At 39.9% G+C, this 12886-nt stretch overlaps 4 protein-coding genes across 6 annotated transcripts; 2 read left to right on the top strand and 2 right to left on the bottom strand.

The window, feature by feature from the left end:
• Nucleotides 1–280: 280 nt before the first annotated feature.
• Nucleotides 281–3610, top strand: sigmar (Tumor necrosis factor alpha-induced protein 8-like protein sigmar). Of its 3 annotated transcripts, XM_068288085.1 has the most exons (4): nt 281–485; nt 1697–1770; nt 1914–2206; nt 2357–3610. In XM_068288085.1, exons 2-4 carry the CDS (start codon nt 1707–1709, stop codon nt 2630–2632), a joined length of 633 nt encoding a protein of 210 aa, XP_068144186.1. In that variant the 5' UTR covers nt 281–485; nt 1697–1706; the 3' UTR covers nt 2633–3610. The 3 variants fall into 3 exon arrangements, with proteins under 3 accessions (XP_068144186.1, XP_068144188.1, XP_068144185.1); XM_068288087.1 differs by lacking the exon at nt 1697–1770 and having other exon boundaries at nt 283–485; XM_068288084.1 differs by lacking the exons at nt 281–485; nt 1697–1770 and adding an exon at nt 518–729.
• mRpL43 (mitochondrial ribosomal protein L43) lies at nt 3530–4358 on the bottom strand. The gene is made up of 3 exons (XM_068288088.1): nt 4153–4358; nt 3993–4099; nt 3530–3939 (listed from the first exon to the last, which is right to left on the bottom strand). Exons 1-3 carry the CDS (start codon nt 4287–4289, stop codon nt 3620–3622), a joined length of 564 nt encoding a protein of 187 aa, XP_068144189.1. The 5' UTR covers nt 4290–4358; the 3' UTR covers nt 3530–3619.
• A 116-nt stretch (nt 4359–4474) lies between these two features.
• On the top strand, nt 4475–12880 carry LOC137575494 (uncharacterized). The gene is given in 10 exon segments (XM_068288073.1): nt 4475–4618; nt 4688–5107; nt 5192–5849; nt 5905–6707; nt 6709–6897; nt 10309–10325; nt 10327–11011; nt 11069–11302; nt 11518–12333; nt 12401–12880. Coding segments are annotated over 10 exon segments (4311 nt in total). The 5' UTR covers nt 4475–4609.
• Nucleotides 7050–8179, bottom strand: angel (protein). Its single transcript, XM_068287758.1, has 2 exons — nt 8120–8179; nt 7050–8034 (listed from the first exon to the last, which is right to left on the bottom strand). Exon 2 carries the CDS (start codon nt 8013–8015, stop codon nt 7074–7076), a length of 942 nt encoding a protein of 313 aa, XP_068143859.1. The 5' UTR covers nt 8016–8034; nt 8120–8179; the 3' UTR covers nt 7050–7073.
• Nucleotides 12881–12886: the final 6 nt, after the last annotated feature.

Genomic DNA, 12886 nt, shown 5'->3' with positions numbered 1-12886 from the left:
ACGTTTGCAAACTAACATGATATCGATAACAGGGTTTGCAGAACTGCGATACTAAAATACTAAAGCTGTGACTACTCATTAAGCAGTCACAAATATGTGATTTGTGAGTTGTTACTTTATTTTCAGTGTATGCTCATTTTCCTTGTAATAAAAATTTTTGAAAAAGATTTGATATTTTTATTTCTGTTTAATAAAGTGAAACCATAATTTTTTCTTAAATTTTTATGGAAAGTCACTGTTACCATTTAAGGCCATCTCTAATTAATTAAACGACACGATAATTCCGCCTATCGGTTGACTGTTTTTGTTTTGTTGCTGCCCCTGCTTGTTTTATATTTAAATTGCATCAAATAAGTTAAAACTAACTCAATAATTAAGTAAAATATATACAAATTTAGAATAAATGCTCTAATTTCCGGCTGATTCATTCAAGCTGCGCATTATTTACTTTCAAGGATACTCTGCCCAGGATATCAGTGAAACAGGTGAGAGTGAATTCATGAGCGCCAAAGTTGCCTCTGCTATAACTACAAACATATATACATACATAGCTAAATATGTACATACATAAGTGAGCCTGTTTCAATCAATAAAGGTATTAAATCCCTCAAACCTCAACTTCAAATCGGTGAATGTGTGAGGCAACAACAAAAGCAGCAGCGACCATATCAAACACGCAAATTCAGAGAAATGGAAGAAACGACAACGCAACTGACGATAAAGACTGTTGTAAGCTCTACATATGTGTGAATGTCTGTGTTTCGTTCAAAACCTAAAGCATTTTGTTCCGGCCACTAACATGCCCAGTGTAAAGAGTGTAGCGCACTTCCTCCTTTGCTATGTGTCATTGTGTCCAAACGCCCATTTGTCCTTGACTGCGATGGGGTGGTGGGGGAGAGGATGTCGCCCCGTTTAGGCTCGATTTTTTTTTGAAGCAAGACCATATCATTGCAATTCGCGTGACCTTAAACATTTTTGGCGCTGTCCGTGTCGGGAAAACTAACAATAAGATAGAAATAGAGAAGGAAAAGGCAGTTAGAATTCCACTTAAATTAATTAAAGCCCAGGGATGGCTTAGTTATATACTATATTCAAATTCAAAATTTTAAGGTGTTACTAGTTTTAGTTTTAATGTTTTATTTACATATGTCTGCATGTATAATATTTAAACATTTTCTTGGTATCACAAAATATAAAAACTTTAAAAAGAAAAAAAAAGTACAAGTGTACTTGCACTTACAATATATGACTATCAATTAATATGAAGCCCTGTCGATTTCTGGATAGATTAGGAACCGTCCGTTACAGCCATTTACGGCATAGATATGTACATACTATTCATACATACACACATAAATATGTGCATATATACATATGTATGTACATATGTACGTGTTCATAAATACAATATTTTACGCATGTAGCCAACTCAAAATCCGTTAAAGCTCGAGACTTATAAAGAATTCATTGCATTTAATTCAACGAATACCGCAGTCATTTCTCCAGAAATAGCTGGATGTGTGCCTTTCACCCATCCACTGAGTTTCTAGCACAATACATAAATAAATAAAGAACAGGTTTCTTTGTGTAGAAAAAGATATTGCGTATGTGCTTGACATTGTGCCCAATTGGAAAATTCTTATCAACAAATTTTTTTTCCAATAATTTTCTAACATGCTTGCAACTTGGAAAACAGTCGCCTTATCATGTCGGTGGCAAGTTTACGACAGAGCTTGTTGCTCTGGAGTGTCGACTATTGGAATTTGGAAGGTAAAAATTGCTATATGCCTAATGCATATATGTATGCATAGACAAATATTTACATGGCTATTGTCTTAATTGTTTAATACACATCATTTGAAATTCAAATATTATTAATATGTACGCGTTTCTTCCACGTATCTCTCTCATAGTTATGACGGATAATGTGTTCAAGTCGCAAGATATTGGGTTACGCGCTCAAAAGAAAATACTCTCACGCATGGCCACAAAAAACATAGCAAAGACCTTCATTGACGGCACGACAGCGTCATTACTGGATAATCTTTACAGGCTTTGCAAGATGCATACGGGGAATAAAGCCCGATCAGAGAAATTGATTAAGAATATCATTAAAATTGTCATTAAAATTGGAGTCCTACATCGAAATAATCAGTTTAGTGACGAAGAGATTCAGAAGGCTGAATATTTCAAACGCAAATTTCAGGTAATTCAAATTGATGTCCACAGATCAAACTTTTCAACTAATGGAACAGTATTAAGTTCATACACTGTCTTCACCTATAAACGAACTTCGTGTAGAAATATACATAAATATTTTGCATATCTTAAACAATTTCTATTCATATATTTGTAGAAAACTCAGCTATCTATTATATCATTTTACGAAGTGGACTTCACTTTCGATTTAAACTACTTGCAAGAAAGTATAGCAGAATCGCACAAAGCCCTAAAGTCGATTGTACAGCCCCATTTAACAGAGAAATCATTGGGCCGCATCGATGAAGTATTTGATTTCTTTGGCGATGCAACTCTTTTGGAAACTGCGTTTAAGCGCGACTCTCCCTATCGTGAGGTAATGGGAAAAATTGTGGCAGACATTAATTCAGCAATGGAGACGGGCGATATTTGAACCAATGCCGATTGCATGCAAAGGCTATAGATAATTAAACCAAATACATATGGGGCTATTTAAGAAAAAAATATGCGCTCTGCACCCACCAACACCAAAATACAATGTACTAATCATAGGACACGCCTAAAACACATTTTTTAAAACTAAAGTTTTCAATTTTTATAATGGTGATACCGTTGACAACAAAATCAACTTAAAACTAAATGAGAAATACGTCCAACTTAATTTCTTTTGAAACTAGAATTGTTAACAACATTTGTGTACTCAAAGTCTAGAATTTAAGTGGGAAAAACTGCATTTCGTTAAAGCAATTTCCTTAAAAATATTGTTTGATTTGTCTAAATGTCGGTGTAAATATGTTGTAGAAATCGTTTTTATAAATGTGTAAATCTGTCAAAATAATCTAATCGATGATATTGTAACTATTTCATCAAAATGGTAGGTGAAAAAAAATCACTTTCAAATTTTTGTATTTGTACTCGTATTTTGATACTCTTGAACTCGCTATATCGCCAATTATCAAAGCTAAATTCACATACACATTTATAGATATATATACAATTCACACTATTTTTATGTACTTAAAAACATTCCACTCTGCTGATCTCCACAAAAAAGGTTTTTCCAACCAATTCCGTACTCAAATCAATTGACAAAAAATTCACTTAAATTTTTCTTATTATCCTATTTCCTCTGTTTGTTTCTTCCCAAAAACCAAATAATTTTTGTGTTAAGCCTTATTTATGATATTTTACGTATGGATATCTGATATTAAATATTTTAGTCACAAAACATATCGAAATTTCCATATCATTTAAAGTAACGATACAAATCGTTCGATCTGATTGAAAAATAAATTTTGGATATTACATTTTTTTAAAAAACATGACGGTCTTTGGGCTTATTGAAATGTATTTTGTTTATAAACACATCAAATTATGTTGACTACGATTAATAAAGAAAGAATTGTTGTAATGATCGCTACTAAGCGTGTTTTTTACTAAGATCGGCTTCATTATCAAGCTTTTGTTGTTCAAACAATTCAATTAACTTTTCAGTAGCTGTTTTTGGAGCATCGAGTGGCTTGGAAGCTTCACTGCTGGGATATTTTTGACTTAGGGCATCCGGTGAACGTAGCATGAACGGCGTCCAAGGGCCTTGAATGGAGGGCACATCGGTATGCCACATTTTGCGAAGACGCAGGGAACTGGAGCTGCCATTCTGGGTTTTTAATAAGTCAATCCATTTTGAAATTTCGTCTTGAGTACTATTACGACAGCTAAGCCACTCGCGTTCTCCATTTACTGAAAATTGTTGAAATTCAGCAAGGACTTGAGTGGGAACTTTTCCTACTTACAGTATTCTCCCACTAGGACAGGAGTGCGATGACGTCGCGGCTTGACGTAGACTACAATTCCGGGATTCTCTTTGGCAAAATCAACTAGATGATTCTCAATAAAGTCCCTGAATTGAAATTAAAATAAGATTTGTGATTAAAAGAATGAAAACATTCTTACCGCATGCCGCGACTAGACCCATTGTTTTTGCAGAATTTCAGAGTAATCCTCTGCAATTGGCAAACATAGCGACCCAGTCCATTTTGCAAAGGAGCGCGAGGAAATCCTGACTTTAAGAATAAATGGCTGTTGGACATTCTGTAACTTAAGGACGAAGTAGACTATAGCGATGGTGCTCTTGCTCCTCTCTGTTGCATCATATGGAGCGAAGATACCAGAATGTCACAGTGAAAATACTAGAGAGACAAAAAAATACTAAAATCTCAGTGGCGCTGTTTGCCAGTAACTATTTACTGGCTATTGTGTTTGTGTCATCCCTAACATTGATAACGGCGAAAAAGCGGCACAAAAGAAAATCCAAAGAAAATGCAGGCGTCACTTGCGTGCGTATGCAACGAATAAGGGGCGAAGAGCTGGGATCATCGCCACATGTTTATCTGCTAAATCCGAGCCAAAAATGTCTACAGTAAACAAACATGAAACGATTATCAGTAAATTAACTAGGGTAACGATTTGTTTTTTTTTTATTGCACAGACATTCATCGGGTCCAAATGCCATGTCGAAGAAGAGGAGGAGGACGACGAAGATGAGGAGGAAGAAGATTCTTGCTCAAGCACATCATTTAGTTTGCAAGAATGCATAAACGAGTTTCGAGCTCGTCGCATTAGACGTGTCTCCACACACAGTCGCGAATGTGAGAATATACACGCACCTGGTCCAATGGTCGCTCCTGATCCCCTAATAGCCGCTTCGGCGGACGCAGACCTGATTAACCAGAACCGCTGTAATAAAGCTCAAGAACGCAAAGGCAAGCCGTGTAAAAATGGTTTCTGCTATTGCTTCACTAGCGACAGTGGGGATTGTGCCTCTGTAATTGTTCCAACTAGAACGCGTGACTCGCACGTGCGCCACCAAAAACGCAGCAGGCGATCGGACAGCAATCATAACCAAAAGGTGTGTGGGCAACCCTTTTTCTAATGTAACAAACAAAATGTATTTTATTTTATTGCCCTCTGCATGATATGTTATATTTTTCAGCCCTCTACTCAACTACCGAAGGACAGATCGAAGAAAGCGGAGAATCAACGAAGTTGTAGAAGTAATACGGCGGAATTGGCACCATTAACTGCAGTTAGCCGTTTATGTACGACGGACGAGAATGCTCCACTTATACACATTATTCAAGAGCTTCGTGACAATTGTGTTGTCTCGGAAGTAAGAGTAAATCGTCACAAATTGTCTGAGACAAGTCATAGATCCACATCCTCACCGGTTAAGACGCCCAAAGTAGGCAGAATGCAGCCCAGGATTTATGAGCCTACCGCCCCGCCTTTGTCGAATATCAGTGAGCAGAATGACACAGCGTCTATGGAAGAGGCGGTAGGTAGTTCTCTGAAAAGTAGTCGAACTCGTCGCAGTTCCAGTGGTGGTGGCGGCCGCCTGCTTCAGAAACGACTCTCATCTCAGGGCGAGGTGAGCTTCAAGACACGTGATGCCCAAAAACCGCCGCCAAAGCCTCCACGCCGCATCACACAGAGTCTCGATGGTAAATTCTCTTTATCGTCGTTGACCTCAACATCTGCTTCGGTGCGGGAAGCTGAGCAAGTGCTCGATGATTTCCTAAAAAGTCGTGGCATTCAATTACCCAAAAGTTCGTCACCCACTAAAAAGATAAAAAGGAAGTCCTATCCAATGTGTAAGTAATAATTTTACAGAAGACTTCAAAAGATAATTACTTGTCTCTATTCTAGCGGCAACGGAGAAACCGAAATGCAAACCGAGCGCCGTTATACCTTCGTGTCCATCTTTGAGCGATATGGAGCGTATAGTGAAATCTAAACGTGGTGTACATTATGCGAAAAACATTCAACAGTCCCTTAGTAGAAAAGAACCTGTGGAGAAAAATATAATCATTGGTTGGGCAGAGCCGAAAATCGAAGAAATGCTCAGCTATCAAAGCAAAGTTCATCAATCCCAAGCAGAGCCTCAAGTGGCTATTGGTTGGCAATTGCCACCTCAGCCTCAAATTCAACAGATAGAACCGCGAGTGGTGATGCCTAAAGTCTCTCTGGACACTGTAGATGGGGGCGTATGCGAGAATCTTGACAGGGGCAAGAAGCATACGCCCATTAAATATCCAACCAGGGGAGGACAAGCCAGTCAGAAATTCATTTGGGGAGAACAGTGGCGCAATTTGTCGCCATGGAATGGCTCGAAAAAAGGAAAATCGCTGGGAAAGAAATCAAAAAACTTTCTCAATCAGTCTAAACAAAAAATTCTTCGATTTGTTTCACCTAAGAAAACCAATCATCAACAAGAAGACCATCCCCTAAGGTCGCCTCGACATTGCTCAGTAGGAGTTCAGACTTCTATTCAATCGCACTCCAATCTGGAACTCCATTTGCAGTCTCTATCTCCACCCGGCAGCTATCATTCACCTGTTCAGTCAACACCGTCGGCTAGCTCCGGCAGACAGCAAAATAGAACGGATTTGGAACCGGAAAGACCGTACTTTGACTTTGACCGTCAAGTCCCTGCTCCACGAACATCGCCAAAAAAAATTGCCTCGTTGTAATCGTGCTCGCAAATTAGATTTTAAATCCACGGAACAACCCACTAGAACCTATCGGTCCTATCAGAAGGACCTTGATCAGGACGTAACTATCACGAAAATGGGTTATTTGCTTAGTAGTATTCGAGCCAAACTGGAAGCAAGCGATGATCGGGCAGTGCAAACATTTCAGGTGAGTGACTGCAGAGTGGGTAGAACAACACACTCCTATCTATCCTAGTCTAGTTCTATGCCATGTTCGGCTACATGTATGTACGATAAATGTTAGCTCCCAGTAATGATTTATGTTCTCGATTTTGGGGAAAGAAATGCACTTCTTCACAATAATTTTGAGTCAAGTTTATTTGGCTAAACAACCCGGAACACTGCCCCCAATGAGTAGTGATCCGATCCGAGGTAGTGGTTAGGTATAGGCCCGATTTCACAACAATTGCTGATGCTGGGCAAGGTATAAATGCTATCCACCTGGAGCTGATGCTTACTTTGGGCACAGTTTGAACGCAGGATATAGTCGACGGTGATCCACTCGTGTTGCAATGTAGACGCTGTAGATTCACCCGTATCCAATACTTCGAAATTAAAAGATTTCTGGGAATGCTGCGTGCTAAGCAGCACTTCGATTGGGGATGAGTCAATTTCGCTATTAAAGTCTCCAGTTAGAATTATGGGCTTAGTTAGGCCCGTAAACGTTTGTAGTTCTTCCAACAGTTTTGTGACCTGAGCACAGCGCACGTCCTGACGCTTCGGATTGTAAAGCAAATGAGTGGTGGCCACAATAAACTCTATTGGCTCTTCCTCCGTTTGTTTTTGATTGTCTTTCAGCCGAAACTTTGTCAACAGGGCTACATTTTCTCGATTCAAGAGTGTTACGCGGTCATCGTAGAGTTCTACACATCGCTGTTCGACTAGATTGAACTTAAACGAGTCGTATATAATGGCGCATCCATCGGTTCGATGTCCCGTTTTTTTCTTGTATACATATTCTAGTCGCTTGCCATTGCTTCGACTTTGAAGGCCCTGTACGAGCAGAGGCAAGTGATCATACTGCATTTCCTGCAAACAAATTATGTCAGGATCCAGCTTTGTTATTTCACGTTGAAGGTTTTCAAAACGACGACGCCAGGTTAGCCACTCTTGTTTTATCTTTAAATAAAGATTTATATGCTCCAGCAGCAAGTCCTGGGCCAAAATGTTGTACGAAACAAGCTTGAAGCTGGGGGCGCCTTGACGAGGAATGTCTAAACTTGACATCGTCACCCATTTTCTTTTGAAATCGTATCGTGGCTCCATTTGCTTCTTGTTACGGTTGCTGCAGCACCGTTTGATTAGGGATCGACCGTGTGTAAATGATAATTGATTATTTACTAAGCGGATTAGAGTTTGGTACATCTCACCAGTCGGGAGTTAATGGATAAATTGATGACAGAAAGTGGTCTAAAATTATGCCTAAATCAGCTGTGTACGAAATGATTGTCTTTACGAGCATAGGGACGACATAAATAATTTATCGATTAACGATAGCCACAAACCGCGCTAAGTTTTATTCTGGTTTGAATTTAGCGTTAACTGTAAATCTCATTCTCTATTGACACATCTAATTTAAAGAAGCCAATAACTAATCATTATAAATTCATACAGACGAAGAATGGGCGACCATGGCCTTTGTTTTTGCTTAAATTACAATTTAAATGCTAGAAGTCTGATTTTGATTCCACTGTTTTTATTGTTGCGATCGGATAACATTTTCCCTCTAAAATATTTTGAAGCATTTTTATACCCTTGCAGAGGGTATTATAAAATTGGTCAGATGTTTGTAACGCACAGAAGGAGACGTTTCCGACCCCATAAAGTATATATATTCTTGATCAGCATGAGAAGCTAAGTCGATATAGCCATGTCCGTCTGTCCGTCTGTCCGTCGGTGCGTACGCGTTTTACTCAGCCATCTTAAGAGCTATCGGGATGAAATTTTTTTTTGGAGCTTTTTTTTACCCGGGTGAGATAAAGTATGAAAATCTTTGGGATCGGACTACTATATCATATAGCTCTGGAACAAAAATTTTTGCAAAAATTGGAGTATCCCCATGAAATTTACCAATATAATAGAATTTGATATAAAATCTCAGATCCCAAAATTTGACCCTGATCGGATAAATAGAACACAAGTTACAGTCTATATAAATCGGCTCAATCGCTGCCGGCAGCTCTGCTTGCTGCCTACTACGTCATCATCAAATCAACAGAGCACATGCATACTCACACAGACGCAACGCTACATAAACTGTATGTGTATGCGTGCGTTGCTTTGCTTAGGGAATGAGGGAAGAAGAAGAACAAATTGTACATAGTATGAAGAGTAAAATTGTTTTGTTTGTATATTAATGAATTGAGTTGCAGAAAACAAATTTTGAACATGTGAAATTATTATTGTCAAGGACTGCAAGGGTATATAAACTTCGGCATAGCCGAATTTAACTTCTTTGATATTTAATGAATTAAATATGAAAATCTTATATTATCTTAGTGATTTTAGAATAAAAGGCATGCATTCGACAATTGCTTTTTATTTCGATTTGTATTTGCAGCTACATAAAACTTGGCTTTAATGACAAAAAATAAAGTGAATGGGCCACATTGGAAATTAAGTGTTAATAACAGGCTTTAAAGCGCAGTCAAGAGCAATTATTTTTATAATTACTGTTTTTAGATTTGTAAAATGTTTATATGACAGTATGTAGAAATATCAAAGAAGTTAAATTCGGCTATGCCGAAGTTTATATACCCTTGCAGTCCTTGACAATAATAATTTCACATGTTCAAAATTTCTTTTCTGCAACTCAATTCATTAATATACAAACAAAACAATTTTACTCTTCATACTATGTACAATTTGTTCTTCTTCTTCCCTCATTCCCTAAGCAAAGCAACGCACGCATACACATACAGTTTATGTAGCGTTGCGTCTGTGTGTGTATGCATGTGCTCTGTTAACAGATGGTGACGTAGTAGGCAGCAAGCAGAGCTGCCGGCAGCGATTGAACCGATTTATATAGACTGTAACTTGTGTTCTATTTATCCGATCAGGGTCAAATTTTGGGATCTGAGATTTTATATCAAATTCTATTATATTGGTAAATTTCATGGGGATACTCCAATTTTTGCAAAAATTTTTGTTCCAGAGCTATATGATATAGTAGTCCGATCCCAAAGATTTTCATACTTTATCTCACCCGGGTAAAAAAAAGCTCCCAAAAAAAATTTCATCCCGATAGCTCTTAAGATGGCTGAGTAAAAACGCGTACGCACCGACGGACAGACGGACAGACGGACATGGCTATATCGACTTAGCTTCTCATGCTGATCAAGAATATATATACTTTATGGGGTCGGAAACGTCTCCTTCTGTGCGTTACAAACATCTGACCAATTTTATAATACCCTCTGCAAGGGTATAAAAACACAAAAATAAGATTGCATGGTCTGCATCCATTTCTACCTTTGACCAACATAAAAAAGTCTTTGCAGTGAAAAAACAGCCAATTTAGAGGGCATTCCATTTGACTGTAATTTTTTTTAATTTACAGGATTGCACGCAATTCACTCCCCTCGAAACGTCATGAAAACGTTACTTTTGATTGCCTGGATGGACCACATCGTTCAGTTATCAGTACATCCGATGAGGCTGCAATACAACAAACGCATCGGCATGAAGAACAAGTCCACAACAGTGAACCGATATACTCAGAGATTGAAGAAGACTGTCTGCGTATCAGAGGCAGTCCTCAGTATGAGGTAAGAACGGCAGCTTTTTTGCCGGAGATCACACCACTTTCCACCACCTGCGCTGGTGCTGGTGTCAGCACTCTTGCTGTAAGTGAAAGAACAGTGACAACTGCTCCAATACCCCCTCCAATCGACCCCGATGTAATTTATGCTAAAGTGAACAAACCTTGCAAGATGCAGGTGAAAACACAGCCGGTGGCATTGGGAAAATTTCTACAGGAATCTCTTAAGAACGGCAGTTTTTTCCAATTTAGTCCTCTACCAATGGAGCCAAGTTCTAGCTTTGACGTTCTCACTGAAACAACTGGAAGTAGACGAACTCCATCAACTGTTCATCAGTCGCTTAATAACATTAGCGAACAGCACTCGCCCCCCAAGAAAAATCGTAGCCTTTCCAAATCCGAGCTATCGCTGCAGAGGAGCGAGATCTTCCTTGACAATTTATGCCGCAGTGAAATTGTGCTCGACAAGGAAGAGAGTACGCGTCTGGAGAAGGTGCCAAATGTGAGTATATCTAGTTCAACAAGTATAAGAACAATCTAACTTGAGGAATTTATGTAGAACTGTCTGCGACAAATTGCAAAAACCACGAGCGCTGATGTCGTGTCCTATGACTTACCTCATGAAAGTGGAGCTGGTCTATATGAAGAGTTCGAAATGGTGGGTGCCAGTGCTGGTGGAACATCGTTTGCCACAACAACGGTCTACGGCTCGTGCCAAATTGAGCCACTGTCCCCACCGTCGGAGAATCAGAGCACACCGAAAAAGAAGTCGGACTCACGATTTACAACTAAGGTAGAGATTTTTGTTGATTCTCATTAGCACCCAGGACTTTTTGGTTTCTTTATCGCTTTCGCTTCCACATACATGCATACATACATACATACATACATTTATACATATATTCCTAATCATATTTTGCAACTTTCGCACTGTACCCGTCTTTCCATTCTTTCAAATACAAACTCTGCCCTTAACTCAATTTGAGTAAAATTTGATTTGATTTTCAGCCCACGCGCTCACTCAGCGTAGATATAAATGATGGTCCTGCAACGCCAGTGCGCCCGTTTGGTCTCAATCTCAGCCAGAGCTGCCCAACTTCCCCTCATCAGCCGCCTTCTGCTAGTTTGGATGAATTTATCGACACGCTGCCTTCACGCACCGAGAGTCAATTGCTATCAGTAAGCGCTATGGCCCGCTACCGCCTGCTGAAGGATGCTTTGCGACGCTCTTACCGCAGGGGTAAGAGTTTAATTCTTGCTAAAACACATAGTCTCAATCAGTCGCATGATCAGTCCAATCAGACAGAGGGCGAGCTGGATAGCAGCACAAGCTATGCCAGCTTTCAGCTCGACTCCCTGCTGAATGATTCTCTCAGCACGAACGAGCAGCTGGCGGCAGCAGTGAGCTTTTGCCGGCAAATGCCTGATTTGGAAATTTCTACCGAAATGGTGGAAGCCGAGCGCTTGCTGCTCTTTTCAACGTTACGACAAAAATCGTTGACCGATGCTACCCGTTCCCAGATTCAATCTCAAGACGGGCGTAAGGCTCATTGCTTTCTCATAGATGGCATGCACTTGCCAGTTCGAGCTGATGCCAGCCAGGATATGTTCTTTAATTATTATTTTATCAGCACATTTGAGTGTGAGGGACGCATTTGCTCCACACAGTCGGTAGAGTGTCAGAATGGCATGGCTGTCTTTCGTGATTGTGGCTTGGAGTTTTATAGTTCTGACCAGGCGGACACACTGGAGTTGCGGTGTCAGATCTTTATGCTGCGGCTACGCAAGGTATCCACACTAGCTCTGGAGCCGACTAAGACAATGGTGAGTTGGAGTTTGAAATTGCAATTCTTCCCAGTGCTCACCAACTCCCAACTCATACCTTTTGTAGAAACAGCGTGACAGCACTAGCTTGAGTAGCTCATCCAGCAATTCGATGTCTAGAGAACAAATTGTTTCTCGCTTTCGCTTGCATGCTTCCTTCTCTTTGCGTCCTAGCCAACTGGCTCCCTTCGATCTGGTGGCCAGTGAAACAAAATCTAGCAACGAGATGTGTCTTCGCAGCTTCCGTTCTTGGCCCCTGCCCTTAACCTCTCACACAAAATCTACTAACATTGAACCGTACATAACTCTGACCGGACGTGTGGAGGTCCGCTTGCCCAAGGTGCAATATGCTGCATATCTTAATGTCCAGGATTCAAAGACTAAACATCATTGGAATCGCCACTGGTGCACGCTGGAAGGTGTGCATTTGAGTGTTTGGCGGCAGGAGAATAATCTAAACGATGACCCGCCACTCATCAATCTGCAACTGGACACTAATCGGCAATCGACAGTGGATCAATTAGAAAAGCCAGGAATAAAAACGTAGGAAAGT

This window comes from Drosophila tropicalis, unplaced genomic scaffold (assembly GCF_018151085.1).
Source record: "Drosophila tropicalis isolate 14030-0801.00 unplaced genomic scaffold, ASM1815108v1 contig_573, whole genome shotgun sequence".
NCBI classification, from domain to species: domain Eukaryota; kingdom Metazoa; phylum Arthropoda; class Insecta; order Diptera; family Drosophilidae; genus Drosophila; species Drosophila tropicalis.
Note: the sequence above shows the minus strand (reverse complement) of the source record. Positions and strands in the feature narration are given on the sequence as shown.